At 35.7% G+C, this 26,066-nt stretch overlaps 1 protein-coding gene across 3 annotated transcripts in view; it reads left to right on the top strand.

Moving 5' to 3' along the window:
- Positions 1–26,066, top strand: part of MALT1 (MALT1 paracaspase) — a 61,809-nt gene that overhangs the window by 19,574 nt on the left and 16,169 nt on the right. For 2 of the 3 annotated variants that reach the window (XM_037805694.1, XM_037805696.1), the window contains exons 2-10: positions 935–1,101; positions 8,332–8,453; positions 9,102–9,261; positions 12,524–12,702; positions 13,089–13,185; positions 13,791–13,823; positions 16,316–16,342; positions 18,282–18,314; positions 22,041–22,244. In XM_037805694.1, the coding sequence (XP_037661622.1) occupies positions 935–1,101; positions 8,332–8,453; positions 9,102–9,261; positions 12,524–12,702; positions 13,089–13,185; positions 13,791–13,823; positions 16,316–16,342; positions 18,282–18,314; positions 22,041–22,244 (1,022 nt within the window). The remainder of the gene's footprint in view (positions 1–934; positions 1,102–8,331; positions 8,454–9,101; positions 9,262–12,523; positions 12,703–13,088; positions 13,186–13,790; positions 13,824–16,315; positions 16,343–18,281; positions 18,315–22,040; positions 22,245–26,066) is intronic. The other variant, XM_037805695.1, reaches the window with a different exon arrangement.

The following is a 26,066-nucleotide window of genomic DNA, read 5'->3' as shown; positions in this document are numbered from 1 at the left end:
TTGGTTACACAGTTACAGTCCCAAAGCCATAAAGTGTCCAAGGTAATGCATCAACAATCAGGTACCTTCACTGGAGGATGGTCAGTGGTGTCTGGAAAACCTCCATTAGCTGGGAAGGCACGAGGCTTGCGTCTGCTCCAAAGTTCTAGTTTCAAAATGGCTTTCTCCCAGGATGTTCCTCTCTAGGTTGCAGTTCCTCAAAAATGTCACTTTTAGTTGTTCTTGGGGTGTTTGTCCTCTCTTAGCTTTTCTGGAGCAAGAGTCTGCTTTCAACGGCTATCTTCAAACTGTCTCTCATCTGTAGCTACTCTTTCAGCTTCTGTGCATTCTTCAGTGTTCCTCTTGGCTGTAGCTCCTCTTCAAAATGTCACGCACAGTTGCATTGAGTTCCTTCTGTTTGTCAGCTCATTTATATGGCTCCAATGATTTAATTTAGACCCACCCTGAATGGGTGGGGTGACACCTCCATGGAAATTATCCAATCAGAGTCATCACCCACAGTTGGGTGGGGCACATCTCCGCAGAAACACTCAAAGAATTACAATCTAATCAACATTGATACGTCTGCCCACACAAGATTACATCAAAGATAATGGCGCTTTGGGGGACATAATACATTCAAATCGGCACACCTTCCTATTCCCCATTCCCAAATTAAAGACAAATTTTAATCAACGTCAAGACTAAATTTCTCTCACATCCAGGGTTTCTCTCATTCTCCTGATTTAACAGTCATGGAAGCTGAGTTGGAGAAGGGAATAAAGAGGAATCCCCTATAATGGCTGGAAAGGATAGTAGCTTCCATAAAGTAATAGTTGTTCACAACTCAACAACCTGAGACTTATTCCCTACAGCACCTACAATGGTGCCATACGTATAGCAGGGATATCGTGGTGAATAAAATTTTTATTTTAATTAAACCTGTTGTTTTCAGTTGTCTGGACTTGGAGCAGTGTTCTCTTAAGGTACTGGAGCCTGAAGGAAGCCCAAGCCTATGCTTACTGAAGCTAATGGGTGAAAAAGGCTGTACAGTCATGGAATTGAGTGACTACCTCCAAGCTATGGAACATACTGAAGTTCTCCAGCTTCTCAGCCCCCCAGGTAGGTTCTTCCCTTAGGCATATTCTCCAGGATTTCATGGAGACAAAGTTAAAGGAAAATATCTCAGGCAAGTACACAGATAAATTGTGCTAAGTATTTTTGAAAAATGTAAATGGATAGAGCCTAATTTTTTTCTCAGGTATTCTAATGAAGTCTTAAACCTAAACCAATTTGGCATAAATCTAATTAAACTTTTGAATATGACTGCCAGTTTACAAGAATTCAGGGAATAGAGGAATATATTAAATGAAAGCAGAAGTAGATTATCAGAAAAATCCTGAATGTGGGACATTCTTTAGGACCACTGGCCTAGTCTTTTTTTTTTCAGGAAAGTTGTAGGTTACAGAACAACCATACTTAAACAACAGGATTCCCATATTAACACCTTGTGTTATTGTAGAACATTTGTTACAATTGGTAAAAGCATGTTTTTTGTAATTGTACTATTAACCATAATCCATGGTTTAACTTAAGGTTCACTGTGTTGTGCAGTTCTATGGATTATTTTTTCTTAAATTTTTATCATAGTAACATATATACAACCTAAAATTTCACCTTTAAACTACATTCAAATATATAATTCAGTGCTGTTAATTACGTGCACAATGGGACATTCTTTAGGACTACTGGCCTAGTCATTTTTTAAAAGTCAGGCTTAAAAAAAAAATTGGGGGAACTGCTCTAGATTAACAGACTAAAGAATTCATAAAAACCAAATACACTACATGAACATTGATTGGATTGTGGTTCAAAAAAACACCTATAGAAGATGGTTTGGGGAACAATTGGAAAAATTTGAATATGACCTGCATTTTAGATATTAGGAAATCATCATGTGATCATAGAATTATAGTTCTGTAGAAGAATACCATTTATTCCAAGGAGATGTATATTAAAGTATTTAGGGGTAAGTTTCTTTAACTTACATTGAAATAGTTTAACAAAAAAACGAACAAACAGAAAACCACATATCTAAATGTATATTAATGAAATAAGCAAGTATGACAGGTGTTTATTGTTTTTTGCCAACATGATGCTTTTGAAATTTTGATTGACTCGACTATATGAATTTTTTCTGAATACATCAATATTGAGTGAGGCCTCTTACATCCGAGGTCAAAGGTGAGGAATAGGAAACCACTTCCTCCTGTCTACAGCTGCAGTGGTCAACTGCAGTGGTGTCGGGCAGGAAGGGCTATGTCATCAAAGTCAGCTAATAGCAGCCGCCCTGCAGGCGTTCTTCCTAGGGGTCCACTTTTCTCTAATAAATCCCGTTTGAAAAAAGAGGCCAGACAAGCGTTAGGAGGACTGTGGACTTGATACTCCCTATTTTACTTTGATGTATGCAGTTTCATTATATAACCAGCTTGGTTATGGTATCTTTTTAAATTAACATGAAGAACCTAAATTAACATGAAGAACTATAATTCAGAACTTACTTTTTACTTGGTTTGGGAAAAATTAGGGATATATGGTATAGTGGTGTGCTTTCAATTACATATACTAGGAAACCCAACTCAAATTGGCATAATAAAGGAGGGGCTATGTCAGCTCTTCTAACTGAAAAGACTAGAAGTTGGGCTTCAAGAGAGAAAGGAAGAATCCCTGTTTCCAAGAAGTTGATTTACTTTTGTCTTTGTTTTTCCTTTCTTGGCACTATCCTCCTTCTGAGACTGACTCTCCAAATAGTCACAAAAAATCTAGTAGCTGTTGCGTGGGCTCATTCATCTTTCTCCCAGCATTCTCAGCAAAAATCATAAGGTCCCCTCTGATTAACTAGTTTTGGTCATATGCCTGTCCCTGAACCTGTCACTGTGGCCAGGGAGATGGAATGTGCCGATTAGCCTGGCTGAGACCCAGCTGGGTAGAGTTGGCTTTCCAGGAACCATATGGATCACCAAACTATGGTAGCCTTGTGGAAAGGGAAAGGAGACACAGATGTTAGGGAGGTAACCAAAACTCTTACAAACAGAAAGGGCCCTGGATTAGGAGTCAGGAAACTTGGACTCTCAAGTCATCCCCTGCTTTACAAGTTCTAATGTAGATGATAAAATAGGAATGCTGAATGCCTCCATTGTGTTACACACTGAAGGTAAGTTTGTCACTGTGTGCCTCTTCATACCAAGAGGTATGAAGTAGGAATAATTAGCTGCAGACCCCCATCCAGAGACAGTAAGTGCCAGTCTTCACGCAGTAAACTTTCTTTAGGTGACGTCTTGTTAATTTTTATATCTCCAGTGCCTTAACAGTACCAAGGAGATGTGGCAATTAAAATCTACCAGTGTAGAGTACCAAGTTAGCTACTAGGTTCTCATATTTGATAAGATACCAGGGCCTCTGAAAACCTAGGAAACCTCTAGAAAGTAAATATAACTTTCATGCCTCATCTTCAATAATTACCTTAATTTCTCTGGCTCTTGGTTGCCAAGTCTATAAAATGAGAACAAATGTTCTCTACCTCACAGAGTTGTACGAGGCACATAAAATAATATTGTGTGGAATTGCATGTGACAAAGGCCTCTATCTTTTATGGTTTGTAGTCTGACCACTGACCTGAGATCTAGGGTTTCCAATTTTTAAAGTTCCCCAACTTTATTGACTGAAAGTGAGTTACAAATGTCATGGTCTGCCTGAAATTTTTTAACCATATTTTATATTTGATTTTTGACAAGCCACCAGCAAATAAAGCGCTATCCTAATAGACATTAGTAATCTTCCTTTGAAAAGTCCATTTTTCCCTTTGTGTTTTTCTCTAAATAGTAGGAGTAACACTTTGTTCTCAGTATTCTCCCCTCCAAATGTTCTGAAATTTGGCCTACGGGTCTTTTTAAGGTTATACACTAGAAGTTGTCTGCATTTGAGAGGAGTGTAAGAAAAGGAAAGCAGTGTCTATATTACCATTTATCACTGTTTCTGGAATTTAATGTCAGATTAGCCATATAGTGTTCATGGGAATCAGTTATTACTTAAATGTTCATTATTTATTTAAGAGAAAATATTTTGGGATCTGATACAGTTCAGTAATTTCAGGAAGAAATAACTAATTTACTGTTAGCTTACTACCTGCATCTTTTATGGGTAATCTGAAACTTACCATATTTTCAGATAATAGAATACAGAAATATAACAATTATAGGGCAGAATTTTAACATTTTAATAAGAATAAAAACTTGTATTTAAGACATATTAATAATGTAAGCCCTGATAGAATGTACTTAATTTGAGGTTTTGTTCATTCATTCAATAAATATTTACTGTATTCTAATACCTTTGCCATTCCAGGCATCATGCTAGGTACTGAAAATTCAAAGATGAATAAAACATTAGTTCCTGCCTATGTGTAGTTCATAGTCTGGTAGGGGAGACAAACAGGAAAGTTATCACATGCAGGACAATCAAGAAAGCAAGTGTATATAAAATAATTTAATCTTATCTCTAGTTTTTCCTTTTCAGTATATTCTTGAGTTTGGGTGAAAATACAAGACAGAAATGTTCTAAGGTTTCCTCTGTTTTTTGTAGTAATGCAGTTTCATAAGAGAACATTAGTTCTTGTTCTCCAGAAAGTCTGGTGATTTTTCTCTGATTATCCTTACATAGAGAGGTCTAGTTTCGGTGACTAAGATAGGTTTGGTCAAAGAATTTGTGAGTCTCTAAAACAGGCTTACAAGCAGAGAGAAGAGAAAACTTGACATTTATTATAGCCTTACTTTGCCTTATTCCATTCCAGTTGTTGGTGGAATGACAGCCAGAAAATGTCACTCTGTTTTTTGAGAAACTAAGAGTTTCTTTGTATGTATTTGTTTGGGTAGCCCAGAAGTAGCTGGGGCAGCGTTCTCCATCTCTGACTGTAACAGTTCCTGTTCTAGCTTGCTAATGCTGCAGAATGCAAAACACCAGAGATGGACAGGCTTTTATAAAACGGGGGTTTATTTTACTACACAGTTACAGTCTTAAGGCCACAAAGCATCCAAGGTAACACCTCAGCAATCGGGTACCTTCACTGGAGGACGGCCAGTGGTGTCCGGAAAACCTCTGTTAGCTAGGAAGGCAGCTGGCGTCTGCTCCAAAGCTCCGGCCTCAAAACGGCTTTCTCCCAGGACGTTCCTTTCTAGCAAGCTTGCTTCTCTTCAAAACATCACTCCCAGCTGCACTCTCTTTCTTCCCCCCGAGTCAGCTCATTTATATAGCTCCACCGATCAGGGCCCACCCGGAATGGGCAGGGCCACGCCTCCATGAGAACATCTCATCAGAATCATTGCCCACAGCTGGGTGGGGCACATTCCAAAAGCAAATCCAACCATCACCAAAACGCCTGCCCCACACAAGACCACAAAGATAATGGCATTTGGGGGACACAATATACTCAAACCGGTACAGTTCCTTTCATTAGGAGCCAGTTTCAGCTGGTCCCTCATTTTACTTAACACAATGTCTAAGCTAAATAACTGTAAACTCACCACAAAGTTCTTGCGCCCTATGGGCTCTGGCACGTAGTGTCCTATGGAATTGAGGTTGTCCACTTCTGTTTTCCCTCTAATTGGGCTTTTCCATGGCCTGGGCATTGGCCAGCTTGCCCCTTGTTCTGGTCTTGCCTGAACTAAATATTAGAGAAGTTGCTTGTTGTTTTTGAGTATGAATAGTGTCCATCCCCATTTTCCAACACTTATAAATTGTTTCCCTATTTTTATTCCTTTGGTCATCTCAGTGGGAATTGGAAAGGGGTGTTAAATGAATGTGCTGAAATTGTTGTGAACCAGAAGTCCTTTATTCTTTCATTTAAGCTTCAAAGAGACAGATCCCCAAGCAACCAATATTGGCATCTGTGTGCTTGGCAAATGTAGATAAATTTAGATATGCAGTTCAAGACATTTGTATTTATTTTTTTATTTTCGAGTGAAAGCATTTAAGTGCAGATTTATAGGGTTGTTTTCCCCCAATCGATTAAAGTCATTTAGATCATGAAATGGTTGTCTAAGCAAGTAATGCTTACCCAGAATTGGTGAAGCAGAGGCTAGACAATGGGGGATGTTTAGAGAGAATTAACATTTCATATGCAGGTTTCATTAGCTGAATCCAAAGGTTCTTTCCAGCTCAGATTTTGTGATGTTTCCACTTTATTTCAGTCTTCATCTAAGAGGTGTTTCATTCTGGTACATGCCAGGTGGCTATAGCATAGTCATGTAATGATTTTTCTTCTGTAGCATCTTTTCCATTCCCCACCCCCATTTTCTTTAATATCACTTTTTTTCTTTTAACCCTGTGTAGTACACTATTGTTGTGTTTCTGATGTCAGTTTTAGTTTTTATTACTTTATGGTCTCTAAGACAAGAAAAAGATTGTTGAATGTTATTCTTCAATTTCCAAAATATCTTTACTCCACATTTTATCCTTCAAATTGTACTATTATGAACACTTTGAATTTTACCAGCAAACATTTATCTAGAAAATGTGATTTCCGGAAATTGTCATTTGGCCAAAGTCCCAGTTAGTTATAGGGGGAGCTGGTTGGGCGAAAAGGAATGGCATTTATTCTGGGATGTTATAGGGTACGTAGGAACTTCTGAATGATAGTTTAGAAAATTTTGGAATTACTTTGAGGAAGAGTTTTAAGTGGAAGCTGATAAGTTTTGTTTTTTTTTTCTTCATGGCCTATGATGCACTTTGATTTATGCAATGTGGGAATGTGGTTTGTAAATTTCATCACTATTTAAATACATTTTAAGAGAGAATAACTTGAAGGGAGTCTATAATAATGAATCCTCTTGTCGAGTCAAGAATTATCCTAATTGATCTGTTTTGCAATTCCATCAGGTTTTTAGTGTAATTGTTTAACATCATGTGCCTCTTCATCTACATGTGTGTGTGTGTGTGTGTGTGTGTGTTTGTGTGTGTGAAAGCACAATCCTCAGTTCCATCATAACTAGTCAAATTCTCCCAGTCTTACAGGAAATCAGGTAACCTCTCTGGCTTCGTTGCAGATGTTATCTGAAAATATGCTTGTTTGCCAGGAAGCTGTGTATTCACCCTTCAAAATAGAGCTTTCATTTGTGTGCATTGGTACAGTCTACAAAGCTTATGCCACATTCTTTCCTTACCTTTGTTCAGCATCTTCTGACTAGCGGGCGCTGTAGGAGCATGGGTAAGGGTGGCCCGTGGTTCCCGTCGGCACAGCTCTCTGTGGGAGGAAGGAAATATGTGTGGTTAAATCATGCTTTTCTTTCCTACTCACCAGGGGCAGTTTCCAAATCACAATTTGCTTTTCAGTTCTCAATCTTTGAAGCTGTAAGTAATAAATACATGTTTAATTGCTTACTGAAGACTAGACTACTAAAATTGTCAATGCAGGATAGACTTATAAACTGAGTTTGAATGAACATTAAAAATTATTTAGTCTTGTTCAAATGTTCATTCCTTTGTAAGACTCTAGGGAGAAAGCCTTTTAATTTTCATTGTCTCTTGTCTCCTTGTATAATACCAGAGAATATTTGCCATAGTAAATTTGTAAGCTGTGTCATGGTGCGAGATTGTTCTCTGCCTGACACAGTCTTGAGTAAGAGAAAATCACTGTAGCAGAAGATGGGATTAGCCATAGGGCATACGTTAAGAATCATTGTGATGGCAAAAGTGCAAGAGATTTTAAGACAGGAAAACCTAGGATTTGCATCCTTCTTTTGCCATTTTTACATGGGAAAAAAATGAGTCTCAGAGAGTTTAAGTGATTTACCCAAGGTAATTTGGGTGACCTTCTGCAAATTATTTAACCTTATTTTTTCATTGTAAAATGGGTCTAGTTAATACCTATCTCATAAGCTTGTTTTGAAAATTGGAAACCCTAAAAATACCTGGCACATACAAAGCAGTCAGTAAATTGCAGCTAGAATAATTCGTATTATGATACACATTCATTCATTCAACAAAAACGTGTTAAACAACCACATGTGTCACCACAGGCCAGGCAGTATTCTAGGCATTGGGTAAACTGATGGCTGAGATGAGCAAGGTCCTTTCTCTCATGGAGCTTCTGCTTCAGTAGATCAGACAGACAGTAAAAAACAAGGATTTCAGGTAAAAATGATTTGGGACATGTCAAGTTTGATGGGGGAGGGCATATGAATGGGTGATTTATAACAAAAGTAAATATGCAGGTTATTTCCAAAATATTTGGTTTCAGAAATATAAGCAAAGAAAACCACTTTTCTGTGACTTTTTTTTTTTTTTTTTTTTTTTAAGGAATAAAGATCATTGTAAACCCAGAATCAAAGGCAGTCTTGGCTGGACAGTTTGTGAAACTGTTTTGTCGGGCAACTGGACATCCTTTTGTACAGTATCAATGGTTCAAAATGAATAAAGAGGTAATTTTTTTAAAGTGTCTTTTAATTCTTCTGTCATAAGAAGAAAAAATAGAAATTTAGCATTATTGTCCTCAGTGTGTTTTTAAAAATTTTGTTAAAGGATCTGCTAGACCTTGAAAGAAGTTGTAGGTTTTAATAAAGAGTCCATCCTCATAGAATTTTGCAGATGAGAAAATGGAGTTGCTAGGTGAAATAATTGCCCACGTACTCACAGCTAATTTGGCCAGAACTGAATTCATTAGTTAGGTCTAACTGTGTTCTCTTCATGCTACCATGGTGTTTGTCATATTGTATGGCTAAATTAACTCACTAATGTTGCAGTTGTTGTTCCTTTAAATATGAATGATTGAACTGTTTATTAAATGACAAAACAGATAACTTGCTATTACTGAGCTTTTGGGAGATATTTGGATGACCGCCTAACTCTGGTTAATGGTCTTGTAAAAGACTATGGATTTCTAAGGGTTCAATACTAAACACAAAATATTACTGTTTCTTAGCCAAAATTTTAGAACATGGAAGGGAAAAAAAGCAGATTTTTCAAAGCTCTAAGCTGAAATCAGATTTTGCAGAGCATTTTTTATAAGATGTTTTATAAGGTTTTTTGATGCATCATTCACGTATACTCTCTTATTGATTCTTTCATAGATTCCATATGGAAATTCATCAGAACTGGTTTTTAACACAGTGCATGTGAAAGATGCAGGCTTTTATGTCTGTCGAGTTAATAATAATTTCACCTTTGAATTCAGCCAGTGGTCACAGCTAGATGTATGTGATGTCACAGACATAACAGAGAGCTCTCGGAGTAAGTGATAAAATAGTTGTATGTAGGGATGAGGGTTGCTTTACTTTGTTTTATTTTAAATTTTTACTCTTAAATAATTTCAAAGCCTTAAAAATCACATGAAAAGCCCACATAGGTGCTTCACCTAATACACTGCCACTACTTGTTAACATTTTGTTCCATTTGCCTTGATTCTCTCTCTCTGTGGACATCCATATGCAGATGCCTGGGGAGAATACAGAGGCCCTCTCAGTCTGGTCCCTGCTAACCTCTTCACTTGCCTTTCTCCATGGCCCCTTGTCCTGCCCTCACATACACGCAGTCTATTAACTCAACCTAGTTTCTCCTTATTACTTTCCATTTTCTCAAGTATGCATTGCCTTTTCACAATTTTGTCTTTGCAACATTTCTTCTATCTTTCTTGAATACTTTTTCTACCTGGCAAACTCATGAGCCTTTCAAGCCTCAGCTCCCTCTCCTGTTCCCTTAGCATTTTGATTTGACCTCTATTATAGAACTTGTTGCATTGCTTTTGAAATTAATTTTTTAAATAGCTTTCTGAGCTATGTAGAGCTAAGGAGTATTTCACATTCCCCTTTTCAATATCTAGTTTTTAGATCAATGTTTGGAATGTAACAGTTACTTGTCATTTATGTAATTTGGTGAACACCTAGGTACAGCATTGGCCTTGAGTGTTAAAGCTGTTCTAAACCAAGCATAAGGTGGAATCCCTGACCCCAAATTACCTACAGAGTGATCAGGAAGGAAAGATTGTCTGTAGAAATAGAAAGCAGAAATAACCCAAACTTCTTCAGTCTTTCCTGCTACCACTCTCTTCCCCCCAAAAATTAGTCTTCTGTGCATAGTTACTATTGTCAGACCTGTCTGCCCATTAGACTAAGCTTCTGAGGGAAAAGTCTGAGTCTTAATAATCTTTTATGAAACCAAACACACTAAGGAGATAGTTATTGAGTGAATGGATCTTTTTTTATGGTTTCTTACTGCTGAAATTCCCTATCCTCAGTGCAGGTTGTCCACCTTTTCTGTTAGATCCTTTATCATATTAATCAATTTAGAGTTTCTGTCTGTTAATTCCAAAATCTAGACCAGCTCTTGTCCTCCCATTAACTGTTTGCTCTCTTCACTATGGGGCACATTTTCTTACTTCTTTACTAGTCTTAGAATTTTTATCTATGCCAGACATTGTATAAAAAAATATATGTATATAAATTGAAGTAAATAATACTTATGCCCAGGAAAGGGCACACCCCTTCTGTCGGACTTTTAGGGAAGAGGTATGAGTTCATCTATCTGATTTGTAGTTGAGCTAGGTCTAGGCTTTATGTTCAGTTTATCACTGACTGATTTGAGGGTGGAACGAGGATCTTCCCTTTTGCAGGGCTTGCATTTTGAGTACCAGGAAGACTCCAGGGATCTCCCTGCTTTACAGCCTTGGTGTCAGTGTTCCAAACTGTAAGAGAGCTCATCTGCTTTACATCCTGGCTGCCAGCTTTTTGGGTCCCTGAGAAGTCCCACCCTTGGCTTAGGCACATGCTTCAGGTGATCTGCCCACCTGCCCTGCACCCAGCTGGCCTTGGAAGCCTGCAGAACTGCATTCACTGAGATCCTAGTGAGCCTCAGAGGGGTTTCTCTCAGTCCTTCTGCCCCGCCTTCGGCCTTCGGCAGGCCCTGTGGACCTGCACCTGGGAGGGTGGTCTTCTTCAGCCATCCTTCTTGCCCACCCCTTCTCCAGGAGCACTGGGTGAGGGCCCCTCGGAAAGAGTTGGTAAGAGGGTGCAGAGTTTTTGTGGCTGGGGCCTTTGAGAATATAACCTGCCATGCCAGCCAGGGGGCAGACATCGAAAGTCCTGGGAAACCTGTCAGTCACCCTAATGCCAGTTCACACCCTTTCTTTACAAATTTGTCAAACATTCAGCCACCTTCCTCTTCCTCTTCTCCTTGGTTCTGAAGTCACTAGGTGGGGCCAAGTGAGGGAGGCATTTGTGTGAAGGTGGGAGGAGGGAGATGGCCCAGAGCAGGATTTCAAAGCCCATCCAAGGTGTGGGAGGTGGGACATAGTCTCTAGAAATAATTATGATTAATTTAGAGAGTGATTTATATTTTTCCAGACCACTTTTGGGCATGTAATAAATTTTAATATGGTTATAAATGGAATCATATTTTGTACATTGTTTTACAGCTTCTTTTACATAGTAATATATTATGAACATTTTTCTGTGACAATGCATATAAATCTAAACAATTATAGCTATATAGGAATCTGCTGTATGATTATACCACAATTTATTGAATAGGTCCTTCTTTGATGAACATTTGAGATATTTCCATCTTGGTTGAGACTATACCATACATACTATTTTCCAATTTGCTTTTTTTTTTAATTGTGATAAATTTTATGTAACATAAAATTTGCCATTTTAACCATTTTTAAGTGTTCAATTCAGTGGCATTATTTACATTCACAATGTTGTGCTAGCATTACCACCATCCATTACCAAAACTTTTTCATCTCCCCAAATTGGTTGTTTTTAATTCTAAAATCCTGTGTATCATCTTTGGTAATTTAGGATATTTTTATATCATTCAACAAGTATTTATTGATCACCTGCAATGTGTTAGACACTGAGTTTTGATACTCAGTAAGGTATAAAATCAGAATGCTCTCTACCTTCAAGGAACTTTTGGTATAATAAATGAGCGTTTAATAAATAATAAATGTTTTCTGATATATGTCTCGAGAAGGAATGCTAGAGATAACTCATCCATGTTTATTCAGCACTGATAATGAACGTCCTTGTTTCAATTGCCAGGTTAAATCAAAGAAAAGGGTATAGAGTGGCTTTATGTTGAATATGGTTATCACTCAAGACATTAATTTGTTGTGTGCCCCACCAAAAAGATTGTACAGTGAATACATTTGGCTTAAACTATATTCACCTCTTAAATTCCCAGTGCATTGTAACAGATACTTTTCAGACAGTTCTGAGAAGTCCTGCCTAAATAAATCCGTTTATAACGTTGTTTAACCAGAAATTTTCTTAATTTGTCCACAGAATCCTTTTATCCACAGTACATCTCTTAATATTTCTAGGAGTGCTCCTGTTTCCTGAAACAGAATTTGGGAGATAGAATTGTAGATTGTAAAAAATGAAGGGTGAACTTTTAAGAACACATCTATTATAAAAATTAAGGGGAAAGATTGTTTTTATTTTTAACCTGGAGGTTTTATTTATGCTCACTGGTATTTTTCTTTTAATTTAAGAAAGTTTGGATGCCGTCTCTGACTCCAAGTTGCAAATCTGTGTAGAACCAAGTTCTCAAAAGCTGATGCTGGGCAGCACGTTAGTTTTACAGTGTGTTGCTGTTGGAAGCCCTATTCCTCACTACCAGTGGTTCAAAAATGAGTCACCATTAGCATATGAGACAAAAAGGCTCTATGTGGTAAGATGGTGGTGTTTTGGATGGTTTTTGTGTTAATAGGTAAAATAGATGTACAATTTAAATGTATGTGAGCATTAAAGCTAATATTCTTTGGAATGTTTTAATGTTTTTACTATTTTTATTTCTAGTCCCTTGTTTTTAAATATTTATTAACTCTTATTTTTGCTAAAATGTCAAATAGCATTGCACCAGACTCACTACTAGAGGAATCAATGTACCATTTGCTTACCAATATTTAAACAAATAGAAATAATCTAAGAGTGTCAAAAGACTTCTGAAATGTTAAGGGGTTTGATTTATTTTTTTAACACAAAATAGCTTTGTCTCCAAGCCAATTTAAATTAATATTGAAAAGGAAATACATGTGCTTTCTGATATTGATGTAGGTGCCTTATGTGGATTTGGAGCATCAGGGAACCTATTGGTGTCGGGTATATAATGATCGAGAGAGTCGAGATAGCAAGAAGGTAGAAATCATCATAGGTAAGCAGCATTGTCCAGTGTTCCAAAAGTGGAATACAATATAAGCTATGGAAAATGAAACATTTAAGTAATAGGAATTCTACTCCTTTTTTATACCATACTATTTACTGGTTCTCTTATGTGTTAAGTATCATGAATTATATTTTGTTTATATAGAAATTAGAGAGAATGCATACTACATTCTTCATCTAAATTCACATTCAAAGAGCAAAATGAACTGGAAGAAAGCTATTTTATTTAGATCATTTTAGTGATTTTTTAATTTTTAGTTTCTATTTTTCATGGCAAAATTTTAAACTATAAAGCTTTAGTTATTAAAAAACTGGTTTTAATGGAAAAAGATTAACATTTTTAAAAATATAAACATCACAGACATGTGAAGGAAAGATTGGTTGTTAATTGATAATCCCCATTGTGAACTGCTTGATTTGGGAGTTGGTTGTGTTTAAGCATCATAAATTTATAGTAATGTTAATAGTAGGAGATATCCATACATATGTTGGTTTTTCAGCATATCTCTATATTTATCTCTCTGTTTGCTTAATGGCTGCCCTTCCTAAGACCATGAATTACAATATATTTAAATTTGTTTTCTCTGAAACAAGGAAGAACAGATGAGGCAGTGGAGTGCACTGAAGGTAGTATAATCTTCTGGTTGCAAAACCAAATATCCTGCATGCTGGTTACTCTTGAGATGGGTGGAATGCTTTAGCTTTCTGAGTGCAGTGATGGAAAAAATACCAGCTTTAAGAAATGATTTTGATTGAAGGAAATCATATCTTAATTTTTAAAGTTTTGTAAATTGCCACAAATACCATTAAACTGACACACTATTAAAATAGCCATTCTTTGTTGTTTTTGTATTGCATATGAGAATAAAGTTCCTGCATAATTTATGATTTGTAATTTATTGTTTGTAAAAATGATAGTTGGCTATACTGTCATGGATATTCATTCAGATTGACATATTTTATCAAATCTTTTGTTTTAGTATGAAAGTGATAAGTCCCATTGTTTTTTTGAAGCTGTAAGGCAATTGATCTACCAAGTCACCTTTACCTTTTATGTAAAGAGAACTGACAGTCCATTTCAACATAATCTTATTTGTTGTAATTAACAAAAGCATTATACATAAATTGTAATTAGTGAATTTTAAAACATAAATTACTTCCTTACAGTAATGTCGCATTAGATTTGTGGGTAGGAAAGTATTTTTTCAATTTCTGCCTCTTTAAACTACTACATAACCATGGACTCTACTTGGATAAAGTAAGAAGTCTTATATTTCTTGGTTTTCCTGGCGTTCACATCTCTGTAGGATCATTTTGAAATACTATAATTATTGTTTTCATCCTAATACATATTTATGAACAGGAATTCTCTAGCGGTCCTGTGGTCTTTTCACCCTACATAGGGAAGCTATGTGAAGAAATCCTAACCAAACTCCTCTTCCTTCTCTTCATTTCTAACTGCATGATTTTTAGAACTTTCTAGTGTTGAAAACCTATATGAATTAATATAAACTGGCATTGCTGATGGACTTCAGGGTGATGCATGTAAATAAGCATCTTGCCATGCTGTTTCTATGCCTGCCAGATTTTCCAAATAATTTTTTTCAATGATAAACATGCTACTAAATAATAATTTTCAGATCTCTCTTGAACATTTAAAGATGAAAGCAAGCTATGAAGTTACTTCAAAGTTTTCAGATGGAAAAATTAAATCCTACTTTTCTTCCTAAAAATGTCTACAAAGTTAGGAAATGTTTTATAGTTGGTGGTTTGACATGTTTATGAACATGTGATTTTTTTTAACCTATAGAACTTGATTCCTCTTTCATTTTATGTATTATGTTAATGATACTTGATTGAAATGGGAGCATCGAGTAGGTGAAGCCAAGGGGATCATGTAGGGTAATGAAACTGTTCTGTATGATAGCTATAATGGTGAATGCATGTATGCAGAGTTTTAAAAAGTTATTTAGGAGGTCAGGATGGAATGTAGAGTGTGACAAACAAAATCTAAATGAACTGCAATGTATGAAGCAACCTCACTGAAGGGGTGGAAGAATAAGGTGCTTACTTAACTGGAAATGACTGGAGTCTATGACTAAAGGCAAAAGAACATAAGCACTGTACTCTGATTGGTACCGTTCTTTAATTGATTTTATATTACATGTAAAAATCAAACAATAAGAATAAAGTTTCTGCTAAAGATCTGGTTAATAGATATGACGCATGCCACTTGTTGATGTTAGTTTACAGGAATTTTATTGTTTAACATGTGTTTTATCCAATATTAAATATTATGTTTTAGTATAAAATTGATAAACTCCCCCCCCCGCTTTTTTTTTGTTTGAAGCTACAAGGCTGTAGATTAATCTCCTGTGTCCTGTGGGAGTATGGGTTAGCAATTCTGAAACCACTGTACCTCCCCAAAAAACATTACTCCAGTCTAACCATGAGAAAAACATCTGACAAACCCCAGGGACATGCTATAAAATACCTGACTAAAAAGTAATTCTCAGTACTGTCAGAATCATCAAAAACAAGGGAAGTCTGAGAAACTGTCACAAGTTATGGACTTTAGTTAATAATTATGTTTCAATATTGGTTCATTAATTGTGACAAATGTACCATACTAACATAAGATGTTTAAAAAAAAACAGAAACTGGATAGTAGGAACTCTCTACTATCTTTGTAAAAATTCTATAAATCTTAAACTGTTCTAAAATTAATATTGGATTTTAAGAATTGATTATATGAGATTGTTAACTAGTTTCAAGAAGTTTGTACTTGAAGCCACAGACAGACCTACCTATTGATTATTTTTGTCCTATAATTAGCTTGTATCTGAAACTTTGAACAAATTATGAATAAGTTTATTCAGCTTTCTGTTATCTAATAGCTTAAATGACAGAAATTTAAGCTTAGAAGTCCTAAATGATACCCACAGCAGTTTTCTTCTATTCAGTATTTGCATGATTTCTCATTTAATGCATTTGAAAAATTCTAAACTGATAAAACATTGTGTTATTAAGCCAAAGCCTACTTCTTTGGTCTTACTAATTGTTTTAAGTTGGAAATTAGATTATTTGAAGTTAATCTATTTTCCCTTATTTCATTTTAGATGAGTTAAATAATCTTGGGCATCCTGGTGAGTAATGCTAACCTAAAACAGTTTCACATTTTTAAGCTATAATATAATAAAGATACTGTAGCTATCTTTTGTTGTAGTAATACTTTTTTTCTTAATTGAAATAATATTATTGAGGGTTGAGGTTACTTATTTAAATGAAGTACAATTTCATACAAGTGAAAGCATTAAAACCGTTCTAGATTATGAGACTATAAGATTGGAAAAGGATACTGAAGCAGCATAAAACACCAGTGTATTTTTGTCATTGTGAGTGACTCTTACATAAAGGAAGTCGATGGGGGGAGTTCATGGTCTTTAATTTGAAAGACAAGAAGCAGTCTTTGAGAGAGTTAGGAGGGTAACACTTCTGACCTGGTTAGACCCTTGGGACCTGTTCTCATTTGCTTCGTCATAGAACACACCTGGAGTAGTTGGCCTGCATGTCTTTACCTGAAGTACCAGGTGTCTTACTGGGGATCGGTGGGACTGTTCCCACTAAGAGACTGGCCATTGGAGTTAGAAGGAGTATTCAGAATGCTCTAGGCCAATTTGAAACAGAATAGATTTGTAAACAAGTTGAGCGAAAGAGAAAGCCTTTTACTGAGAATAAAGGTATGTTAACAGTGAGAATAATTATCAAAAAAAAAGACAAGGGCACCAGTATAAATTAGGGCCATTCTGACAGTGAGGGAACCCAAGAAAATATCTGAGAATAAAAGCGTAGAGCGTAGATTAAGAAGGCATTAATATCATTTACTATTTGTAGAGATTCCCCCTTACTACTCTACATGTTATAGCTTACTATTTTAGCACTTTAACTAGTTTGCTTAGTTTCATGCTTCTTTTTTATTAATAAACATGTATTTTATGAATGACTATTGGGCTGTGCTGGTTACATAGAAGCAAAATAGGAAAACCAAGTATGTCATTCTCCTTGCTGTAGCAACCTAGACTTCACCTGACGCCTCAGTGATACTTGCCTCAAATGCCCAAAACTAAATGGTGTTAGAGAACTATCCTAGCAATACGGCTAGTTGTTTCTCTTGGTCTGGTTAGTATCTCCTTTTCCTAAATTTGTCTGTTATTTGTTGCCTTCCTTCATTGAACATCGTGAAAAGCTATTTCAGAAAAACTTCCTCAAACCACTGCCATCTGAAATAATCATGGCTCTCTCTTTGATTACATCCTTACTCGCAAGATTCAGAGACACCAAAAATTTGAGTCTTCAAAAAGATTGATGTGTGGGGAAAGCTTTAATAGGCTCCAGTAGCATTTATATTATTAAAATTGCAAGCAAGTTGCTGTTCTGTAGTAGTAGACAGACCACTGATTGAATTAAGCTTCCCTGCCTCTCTTCGTGGGTGGTGCTCAGGGATGGGCGTTTCTTCTTTTCATGGATAGCAGCTGGTGAAGAGCATGGACGTGGGAATGAGCCTGCCTATGTCTGAATTCAGGTTTGTTCCATACTAGCTTTGGGCAAGTGACTTAATCTGTCTCCTTATCTGTAAAATATGGATAACAGTATGTATCTCAGAGTAGAGTGAAGATTAATTAAATCGACCACATATAAATAAAGCATGTAGAACAGAGCCAGGCAAGTATATACATCCTGACTGCTACTGTGACTTGTTATTTCTACTATTATTTTCAGATTGTAATCTCTCTCTAGCATGTTCAGGTTTTTTACCCCCGGCTGTGGCAACCAGTTACCAAAATAATTCCCCTGTCTTGATTCTATCTCTATTTATCCATGTATATGTTTTCTTGAGGAATCTGAAAATCTTAAAATTGCTTGCAAGTTAGCTTTAGAAACCATATTCTGTATTTTAACGATACCGTCTTTATCTGAAGACATTTTCCCAAATACCTTTCATTGTTTTTCCATATTTATTTACTCCAGAAGATATTTATATCATGGATAACATCTTATCTTTTTTGCTGTTTTATCTTTTTATAGATAATAAAGCAGAAACAACTGACCAGCCTTTGGGTGAGTAGAACTTTAAAGTGCATGATCAAATATAATTATAGTATTTAATTCTGTCTTATGGTGATCATGACGAGATTTAAAACATTTTGACAGTTTTTATAAATGCTTGAGTAACATTAGGACCAAATATTTTTGGAGGGTATTTGTAAAATAAAATATACTACAGAGGGCATAAAAAGAGTATGAATTCAGTTTCTGGGACTTCAGGTCAACTTCTATGGGGGTGATTTCTGTGTTTCTGGCAACATCCCTCTCTCCCTTTCCCTGTTCCCCTCCCTTCGTGGTCTCTCCATGTAGCTCTCTTTCTCTATGTGGGGCGGAAGCTGTCCAGCCACATGATGTTGCTCAAAGCAAGTCACGGGACAGCCCAGATCCAGGGATGGTGGTGGAACTGACTACAATCACAGAAGGGCAGGGATTCCATGGCTCTGGGGCATCACCCTTTCCTACAGCTGGAAGGATCAGTGCGGAACGTGGACTTTATTTTGTAGGAGAGTCATTAAAAGATTTGGTGCATGAAAGCAACAAGGGCGATATAGTCAACCAGACAGATTTGATGCTTCATTCTCCATTTTTTATATATAACCAAAGAATTTTTTTTTTTTAACAAATACTTATATAGCACTTGGTATATGCCAGGCCCTTTTCTAGGTACGTGTGAATACCAACTCATTTTGGATGAAGGAAGATGAGTAACACTATTAGAATAACTAGACATGGAATTAGTGATACAGCAACTACCAATTTTAAAGAATACATTGCCTTAAACTTTGGAGGATATCTAGGATCATGTAGTAAAAATATCTTTTTCATGTGGTTTCATTATTCTATTGTTTAATCAACTGACAGGGTGGGGTGGGTTTTTTTCCTTTTTTCCAATAAATGGTTGTGTTTAAGAAGTTGTGGGTGGCTCTTACAGTAAATGTTTTCTACAGAAAATTTCTTCCATTTATTTTATCACTTGAAAACCATCATAAATTGCTTATCTAGTTGCTGAGTTTTCTTTGAGTCCTTACTCTTATCTCCTCACATTCAATTTTATTGTTTCTTTCTCTACTGTATCTCTAAAGCTTGACTTTGCCTTTGCCTTTCTTCGCTAATTTCCTGGAATAGGTTTTTCTCATCTCATTTCAACCATTGCAGTCTGCTTCTCTTTTTGAAATCCACTCCAGTTCTCCTGTCATCCGGGAACTCTTTTACAAGCAGATTGGGTAAGGTAAGATTTACTTACCCATCATCTTTATTACCATTAAATTTTTTTTTAATGCTCTAAGACATCTCAGGAAGAAAAATTACCATTAGGGAAAAAGTTTTAGAAGAATTGTAGGCATTTATTGATACATACATTTTAAGTCATATAGTTCTCAAATTGTTGAACCAGGCATTCTGCAAACTACACCATATTTTCTTTTCCAAATAGATAGCAAAACGAATGAAAAAAGAATTGACATTATTAGCAGAAACATCCCAAAGAACCCCAGTGATTTTATTTTCCCCCAAAGAACCCCAGTGATTTTCTTTTCTATAACATACTTATAATTGCTGTGTTTTTTTTTACCAATAAAACTTTTTCTAGTATGTACATTAGAATTAAATCATAATATTCCACAAAAACCCCACTATGATTTGCAAGTACTTTATTGCCTGCATACCTTTGGGAACCTCTTGCTATAAAAATTTGATTTGGGCTATGATAGATAAGGCAGAAGCAGCACATGCTCTACTTTCTCCCATTAGAAGTAGATCAAATGGAGTCTATCACCATATCAAAATTGGGTCTGATCCCTATAGCACTGAAATTTTACCTTCTGAGGATTAGCCAACTACCAGCCTGGTACAAGAATACATATCTGGTTTACTTAAGAAGAAACTTAACAAGGTGGGAGATGAGGGGGTGGGTATGGGGCAGGAATAGAAGTGACATTAAGTTTTGGAAGGTGTAATTTCCTTATTTGGGCAGATTACTTTATGAGCAGTAGCATACATATACTGCCTCCTTTTGAAACCCATCTTGATTTTATTCTCAGCTTTTATATCAAGTTTTAGAACCAAAGGCATTTTAGTAGAAGCTTTATGTCTGAATTTCCTTATATATTAGTCTTCATAATTGACCTTTTCTTTTGGATAAGAGAAAAGACTATCATTTGTATAGGATTTTAGAGTGAATTTTATTGAATTAAATACTTGGCTTAAGTATAATTTCTTTTTTATCTAAATATATATTTTCAAAAGAATAGGCATTTTGCTAGAGACCTCCGAACAGGTAAACATAAAATAAATATATCATGACAAAAGTATTGAGGCTTTTCATGTAGTGAGGGTTTTCTGCCACTTTGAGAGAGTCACATGCTTTGAATCAGTGCTAATTTTTTTCCACACCTTGTTTAACATTAAACTTAAGAATTCTGTGGAAAGCGAACTTGAAAAGTTCATAGATTTTTGGTGAGATTTAATATTTTAATGATTTGTAGCACCTGAAATCATATTCCATGTTGCAGATACCGAGTCAATAGTGTGATTGTTTGTGCCTGTTTCAATTTCTTAAGAATACTATCCATAATTTATAAATGAACTGTTTAGCAGCACGTTGTGACAGGCATTGATCACCAAGCCCTGGCCTGTGTCAGAAGGAGGTGACCTGCTGTCATACCCAGTGTGGCTCTTCGGCCGCTTGGCTAGTCCTACCAAATACTCTTGTTACACCATCTCCACTGTTCCCTGGTACCCATCACTGATTTATACCGTGACTTGTTCTGCATACACCCTGCTGCCAGTCCTCAAGAAAAGACATCATAACAGATTCCTGTTGTCCTTGGATGGTGTCAGATCTTTGACCTTTGACCCCACTCCAGATTAGCAACAGTACAGCTTTGAAGATATTAAGCACTAAGCTATATCCAGCCTTCCACAACTGTGTTTGGATGGCTACACACCTGATTAAGCTACCTGGTACTTTTTAAGTTATAGGTATAGATCTTTTTGCCCCTTAGAAACAGAAAAACTACATCAGAACACAATATCTTGGAGCACAGTGTCAGTACATTTAAAGTATGAAAATGAATTAAGGCTTTCATGCAAAAAGCCTTCCACATTTCTGTCAGATAGGCTGCATCTCACCTGACAGTGCAAGTTTTTTTTAAAGGAGGCTAAGAGGATATGGTACATCAACATAGCTACTAAAAAGAACAAAAAATACAGTACTTGCTAAATGCCTGCTTTTCTCTCCTCTTTGAGATTTCCCCTTACTTGCTTCGATGTGAATTCTTCCTGTCCCCTTTTTTAGTTATTTCCTTGGTTTTAAGCCTCTTCCATTCTCAGCAAAAGAGAACATAATTTGTTGAGTACCCAATTTCAGACATTCCTTGTTTAAATTTGCTCTAAAAGTCTAGTTGAATGTTATATTCTTTACTTTTATTGTAGTTCAATAAAAGTATTACTTTATTATCCGTTGCCATTATGCTTCATATACAGCTAATATCCTTTGCCTGACTCTCAGAAAGGTCAGTAAGTTTAATTTCGGTTATTAGCCTTTTGTATTCCTCAGTAGAGGAGATTATTCTGCTACATTAAGTAATAGTTCTAAAATGAAGTTAAATAATAATGAAATCTTATTTGTAAAACATACTTTTGATTATAATGATACCATTTCATAGGTTTTTATTTTAATCTTTATATTCTCCTTTTAAAAAGTCCCCTTCCCTCTCCTTTTTTTTTTTTTTTTTACAGCAAAAGACAAAGTTGCTCTTTTGATAGGGAATATGAATTACTGGGAGCACCCCAAGCTTAAAGCTCCTTTGGTGGATGTGTATGAATTGACCAACTTGTTAAGACAGCTAGATTTCAAAGTTGTTTCATTGTTGGATCTTACTGAATATGAGATGCGAAATGCTGTGGATGAATTTTTACTGCTTTTAGACAAAGGAGTATATGGTAAGATTTATAATATTAGTTTTTCTTTTTTACACTCAAAAAAATCTCTCTGTCTTATTAAACCATTTAACCATTGCACAGCCCAAATTTCCTTTTTAAAAAGTTGTATGACTCCCCCTGTTCTTTGCATTGTACAAGATAGGCTAAGAGTTGAAAATCAGATAAAGTTAAGATAAACACATTTCTGAATTGAATTTGAAGAGTTTTATTCTTGTAAAAAAAAGATAGATTTGATTTTTGTTCCATAGTTTCATATGAATAAGTAATTAAGTTAAGGTCTTTATACTCAGGTCTCTTGTCTTGTCAAAACACGGTTGTTCTTAGTAGAATTCTTACCTGTCTTTTATTTTTTGTTGATTACAAGAGCTACAGTATAGTTAAGCTTGACAACCTAAAGTAAAATGTACACTCATATACGAAAAGTACTGCTGTGTGTTTTGGGGGTTTTATTTTTGTCTTTTTTTTTTTTTTTAATTTTGCATAAAGGTCGTAACTGCATATGTGTTCTGTTTCCTTTTTCTAACTGTCACATGGTATTTTCTGTTTGTTAGTGGGAAATAAAATTTTATTGGATTTTTTTAATTGTAAACTTTAATGTATATACATAACAGTGATAACTTTCAAAGTACGATTTCACAAGTTGTTGGAGAGCAAATTTCAAAGAATGTCATGGGTCACAGTTCCGCAACTTCAGCCATTTCCATTATTGTAAAATATAACATACGTACAGAAAGGTGTCAATTCTTGATGTACAGCTCAGCAAGCAGTTATATAGGTAATTTCAAAAACTGTTATGGGTTATAGTTCCACAGTCTCAGTCCCTTCCCTGTTACGCAATACAAGGTATATACAGAAAGGTGAAGACTTTCAAAGCACAATTCAATGAACAGCTATAGAGCAAATCCCAAAGGATGCTATAGGCTTCAGTTCCACCTTGTCGTTTATCTCCTTCTAGCCATTCCAACACCCCAGCATCCAAAAATGTGTATATAATTACATAGAGTTTCAGTATTCATAGACCTTTGTTGAATCTTATCTTGTTTATTGCTACCCCTTCCTCTCATTTAATCTCTTTCTCCATCTTCATTCTTTCATTTAAATATGTTAAGAACACTGCACATATAGTAAATATTTTTAAAAAGACAAATATGCTGTCAGTAGTAAGTAGTTTATTTGGTACTTTGTTTTAATGGGTATAACTTCAAATATGGGATGGCCCACTATTGAGCCCATTGGGCTGTATTTCACATGGTTGTGTTTACCATTGTAACTGTGTAATAACATTTGACTGCCAGGAGAGTGACATTTTCAGATCTGTTGTTAGGCAAGCAAGTGATAAACAGAAATTATCAATCTGGTTTCTGTATCTTTCAAAAGATTTTACTTTAATAATTTCTAAATTTAGTCTTTATACTTAGATTGATGTGATGAATCAAGCTTTGTAGAATTGCTAATGGTTCTCAAAGTAGAATTTTTGATTGGAAAAATTCGTAAAATTTGTTATTTAGATGCATTATCTAAATGATTACAGCTCTAACACAAATGAAATTAACAAGCTAAACACCTCAGATTTGAGATTTCAACTATTATGCTGATATTGTGATAAACCATTTTGCTTATGAGTATCATGGAGTGGTGACTATGGGTAAATTCATCCATGTTGCTTGTGAAAATATGGTAGAATATACTATACAAATATGCACCCTTGGTTAATTGGTTAATGTTTTCAGCCTAGAGTCAGGTGAATTGTTTGATTTTTTAATTTTTATATTATCTAATTTATCTCAATTTTCAAGATGCCTATATTAATAAAATGGCTTAAACATTGTATAAAAGAGGAAAAGGCTTCTAAAACTTCACTAGAAGTAATGAGTATGGAGGAAAAATGACTGACCAAATTAGGTTTCTGGATTGGTGGAGAGTGAGGGAATTATTTGAAGACTAGTGTGCTTGATTATTCAATCTCATTTTTTTACTAACATTATCACCTTGGCTTCAAGTCCTTTGTTTCGGCTTTTTAAATCAAAACCTTAAGTGCCTCTGCTAAGTAGAGAACCAGAAATATTAAAAAGTGGTAGCGAGAAAACAGTTCAGCTTAGGCTGAAGCTTTGCCCCAGTATAAAACATCATTTTGGAATATGAGAAATCAAGAGGCATATTAAAGCAAAATGGCAGCTTAAGAAAACTAGAAATTTTTTTAAATCCTGCTGATTCATGTCTTAACAGGGTGGCTGCATTATATTTTGAAGTTTTGTGAATATCCAAAACATCAGACACATCTACATTAAATGTAAGTGTGGTAGAGGCTTGAAGTTTTAGGGCATGCTATAAAGAAACATGTTTAATTTTTCTTCTGAACTATGCCTTTACCTCTAGTTGAAACCCCCATGACTGACAGTACTTGGCGGGGGGGGGATGTGGAGGTGGGAGGGCAGAGTCATAGAAGTTTCGGTATGAACAACTTTAGATATGGAAAACACAGGGAGTCAAGTTTATAAACTTTTATATTATATTGCCCATGATTTTGCAAATAAATAACTAAAAATTACAACAGAACAGAAAATAAGTAATTTGCTTTTAAACATATATAAATATTGAAAAAAAAAGAACCAGGAATATAAATAACTGACTTATGCTACATGTCCTTAAAGATAAATAAGGCTAAGGATTCTAGTTATCTTACATAGATAGCTAGGATAGAAAGTAATTATTTGGCCTGATATCTACCCTGCTCACCAAGTGCCTTTCTATGATCACCAAGCGCTGCAGCTTAGCTGTGCTTTGATGGAGGAGGATATTAAAGGAGTCTGCTCAGGAATCATTTAGTTTCAGTGTAGCCCAGTGGTTAAACAGTGGGCCTTAAAGTAGCAAACTGGGGTTCAACTCTTGGTTCCTCTGCTTGCTAGCTGTGACTGTGGTCTAGTTATTTAACTGTTTTAAGCCAAGAAGAGTCTAAAAAGTGAATACATGAGGTAAAATAATTAGCGGTACATTAAAAGTGCTCAAAATATTGTAGCTATTAATATCGCAGTTTACTGTCTATTTATTTAAGGAATTCATGCTTTCTTACATCTTTAGATGGAGGCTTTGGACTAGGTATCATTCCACTTCAGGCCTCAATTAGAGAAACACAGCTTTCACCTTTCTTATGTACAGAGGTTCTGCCTAAGGTTTCACTTGAAAAAAGGCAGGGAGGGGATTCTTTAAAGCTATAATGTAGTGAAGCAATGAAAAAACAATGTACTAACATTTTATATTTTCTGAGAGTAAAGTTAAAGAGACAGTATAACATAGCACAGTGTTTAAAGCTGGCCTGCATCCATATCCTGGATCTATCACTTACTAGTCATGTAAATCTTGGTGAGCTGTTAAACTGACTTCTCAGTGTCTCAGTTTTTACATCTGTAGCAGGGGCTTGTCCCGAAACCTAGAGGTACCAGTCTCTCCAAGAACATCAACCAGTTTCATTCCTCTGCCCCATAAGGTCAATACCCGTTTCCAGCCCGAAGACGTTAAAATGGTCATTGCCCAGATATCCCTGAAGATTGAAATATCAGATGAGAGGGAGGAGATGTAACTGAGAAATTTGGATTTAACAAATTACTGTGAATACTGATGCATTATATATTACTTTTCACTGTCTAGTGTTTTAGAATAGCCAGAAGGAAATACCTGAAGTTGTTGAACTGTAATCCAGTAGCTTTGTTCTTTGATAATGATTGTATAACTATATAGCAAAAAACAAACAAACAAACAAACAAACAAAAAAAAAGTCAGTTGCCCGTGTTTGTATGTATCTTCTTCTGGATGTTGTGTTCTGTT

Source organism: Choloepus didactylus, chromosome 16, assembly GCF_015220235.1.
Source record: "Choloepus didactylus isolate mChoDid1 chromosome 16, mChoDid1.pri, whole genome shotgun sequence".
NCBI lineage: Eukaryota > Metazoa > Chordata > Mammalia > Pilosa > Megalonychidae > Choloepus > Choloepus didactylus.
This window is presented reverse-complemented; position numbering and strand designations above follow the sequence as displayed.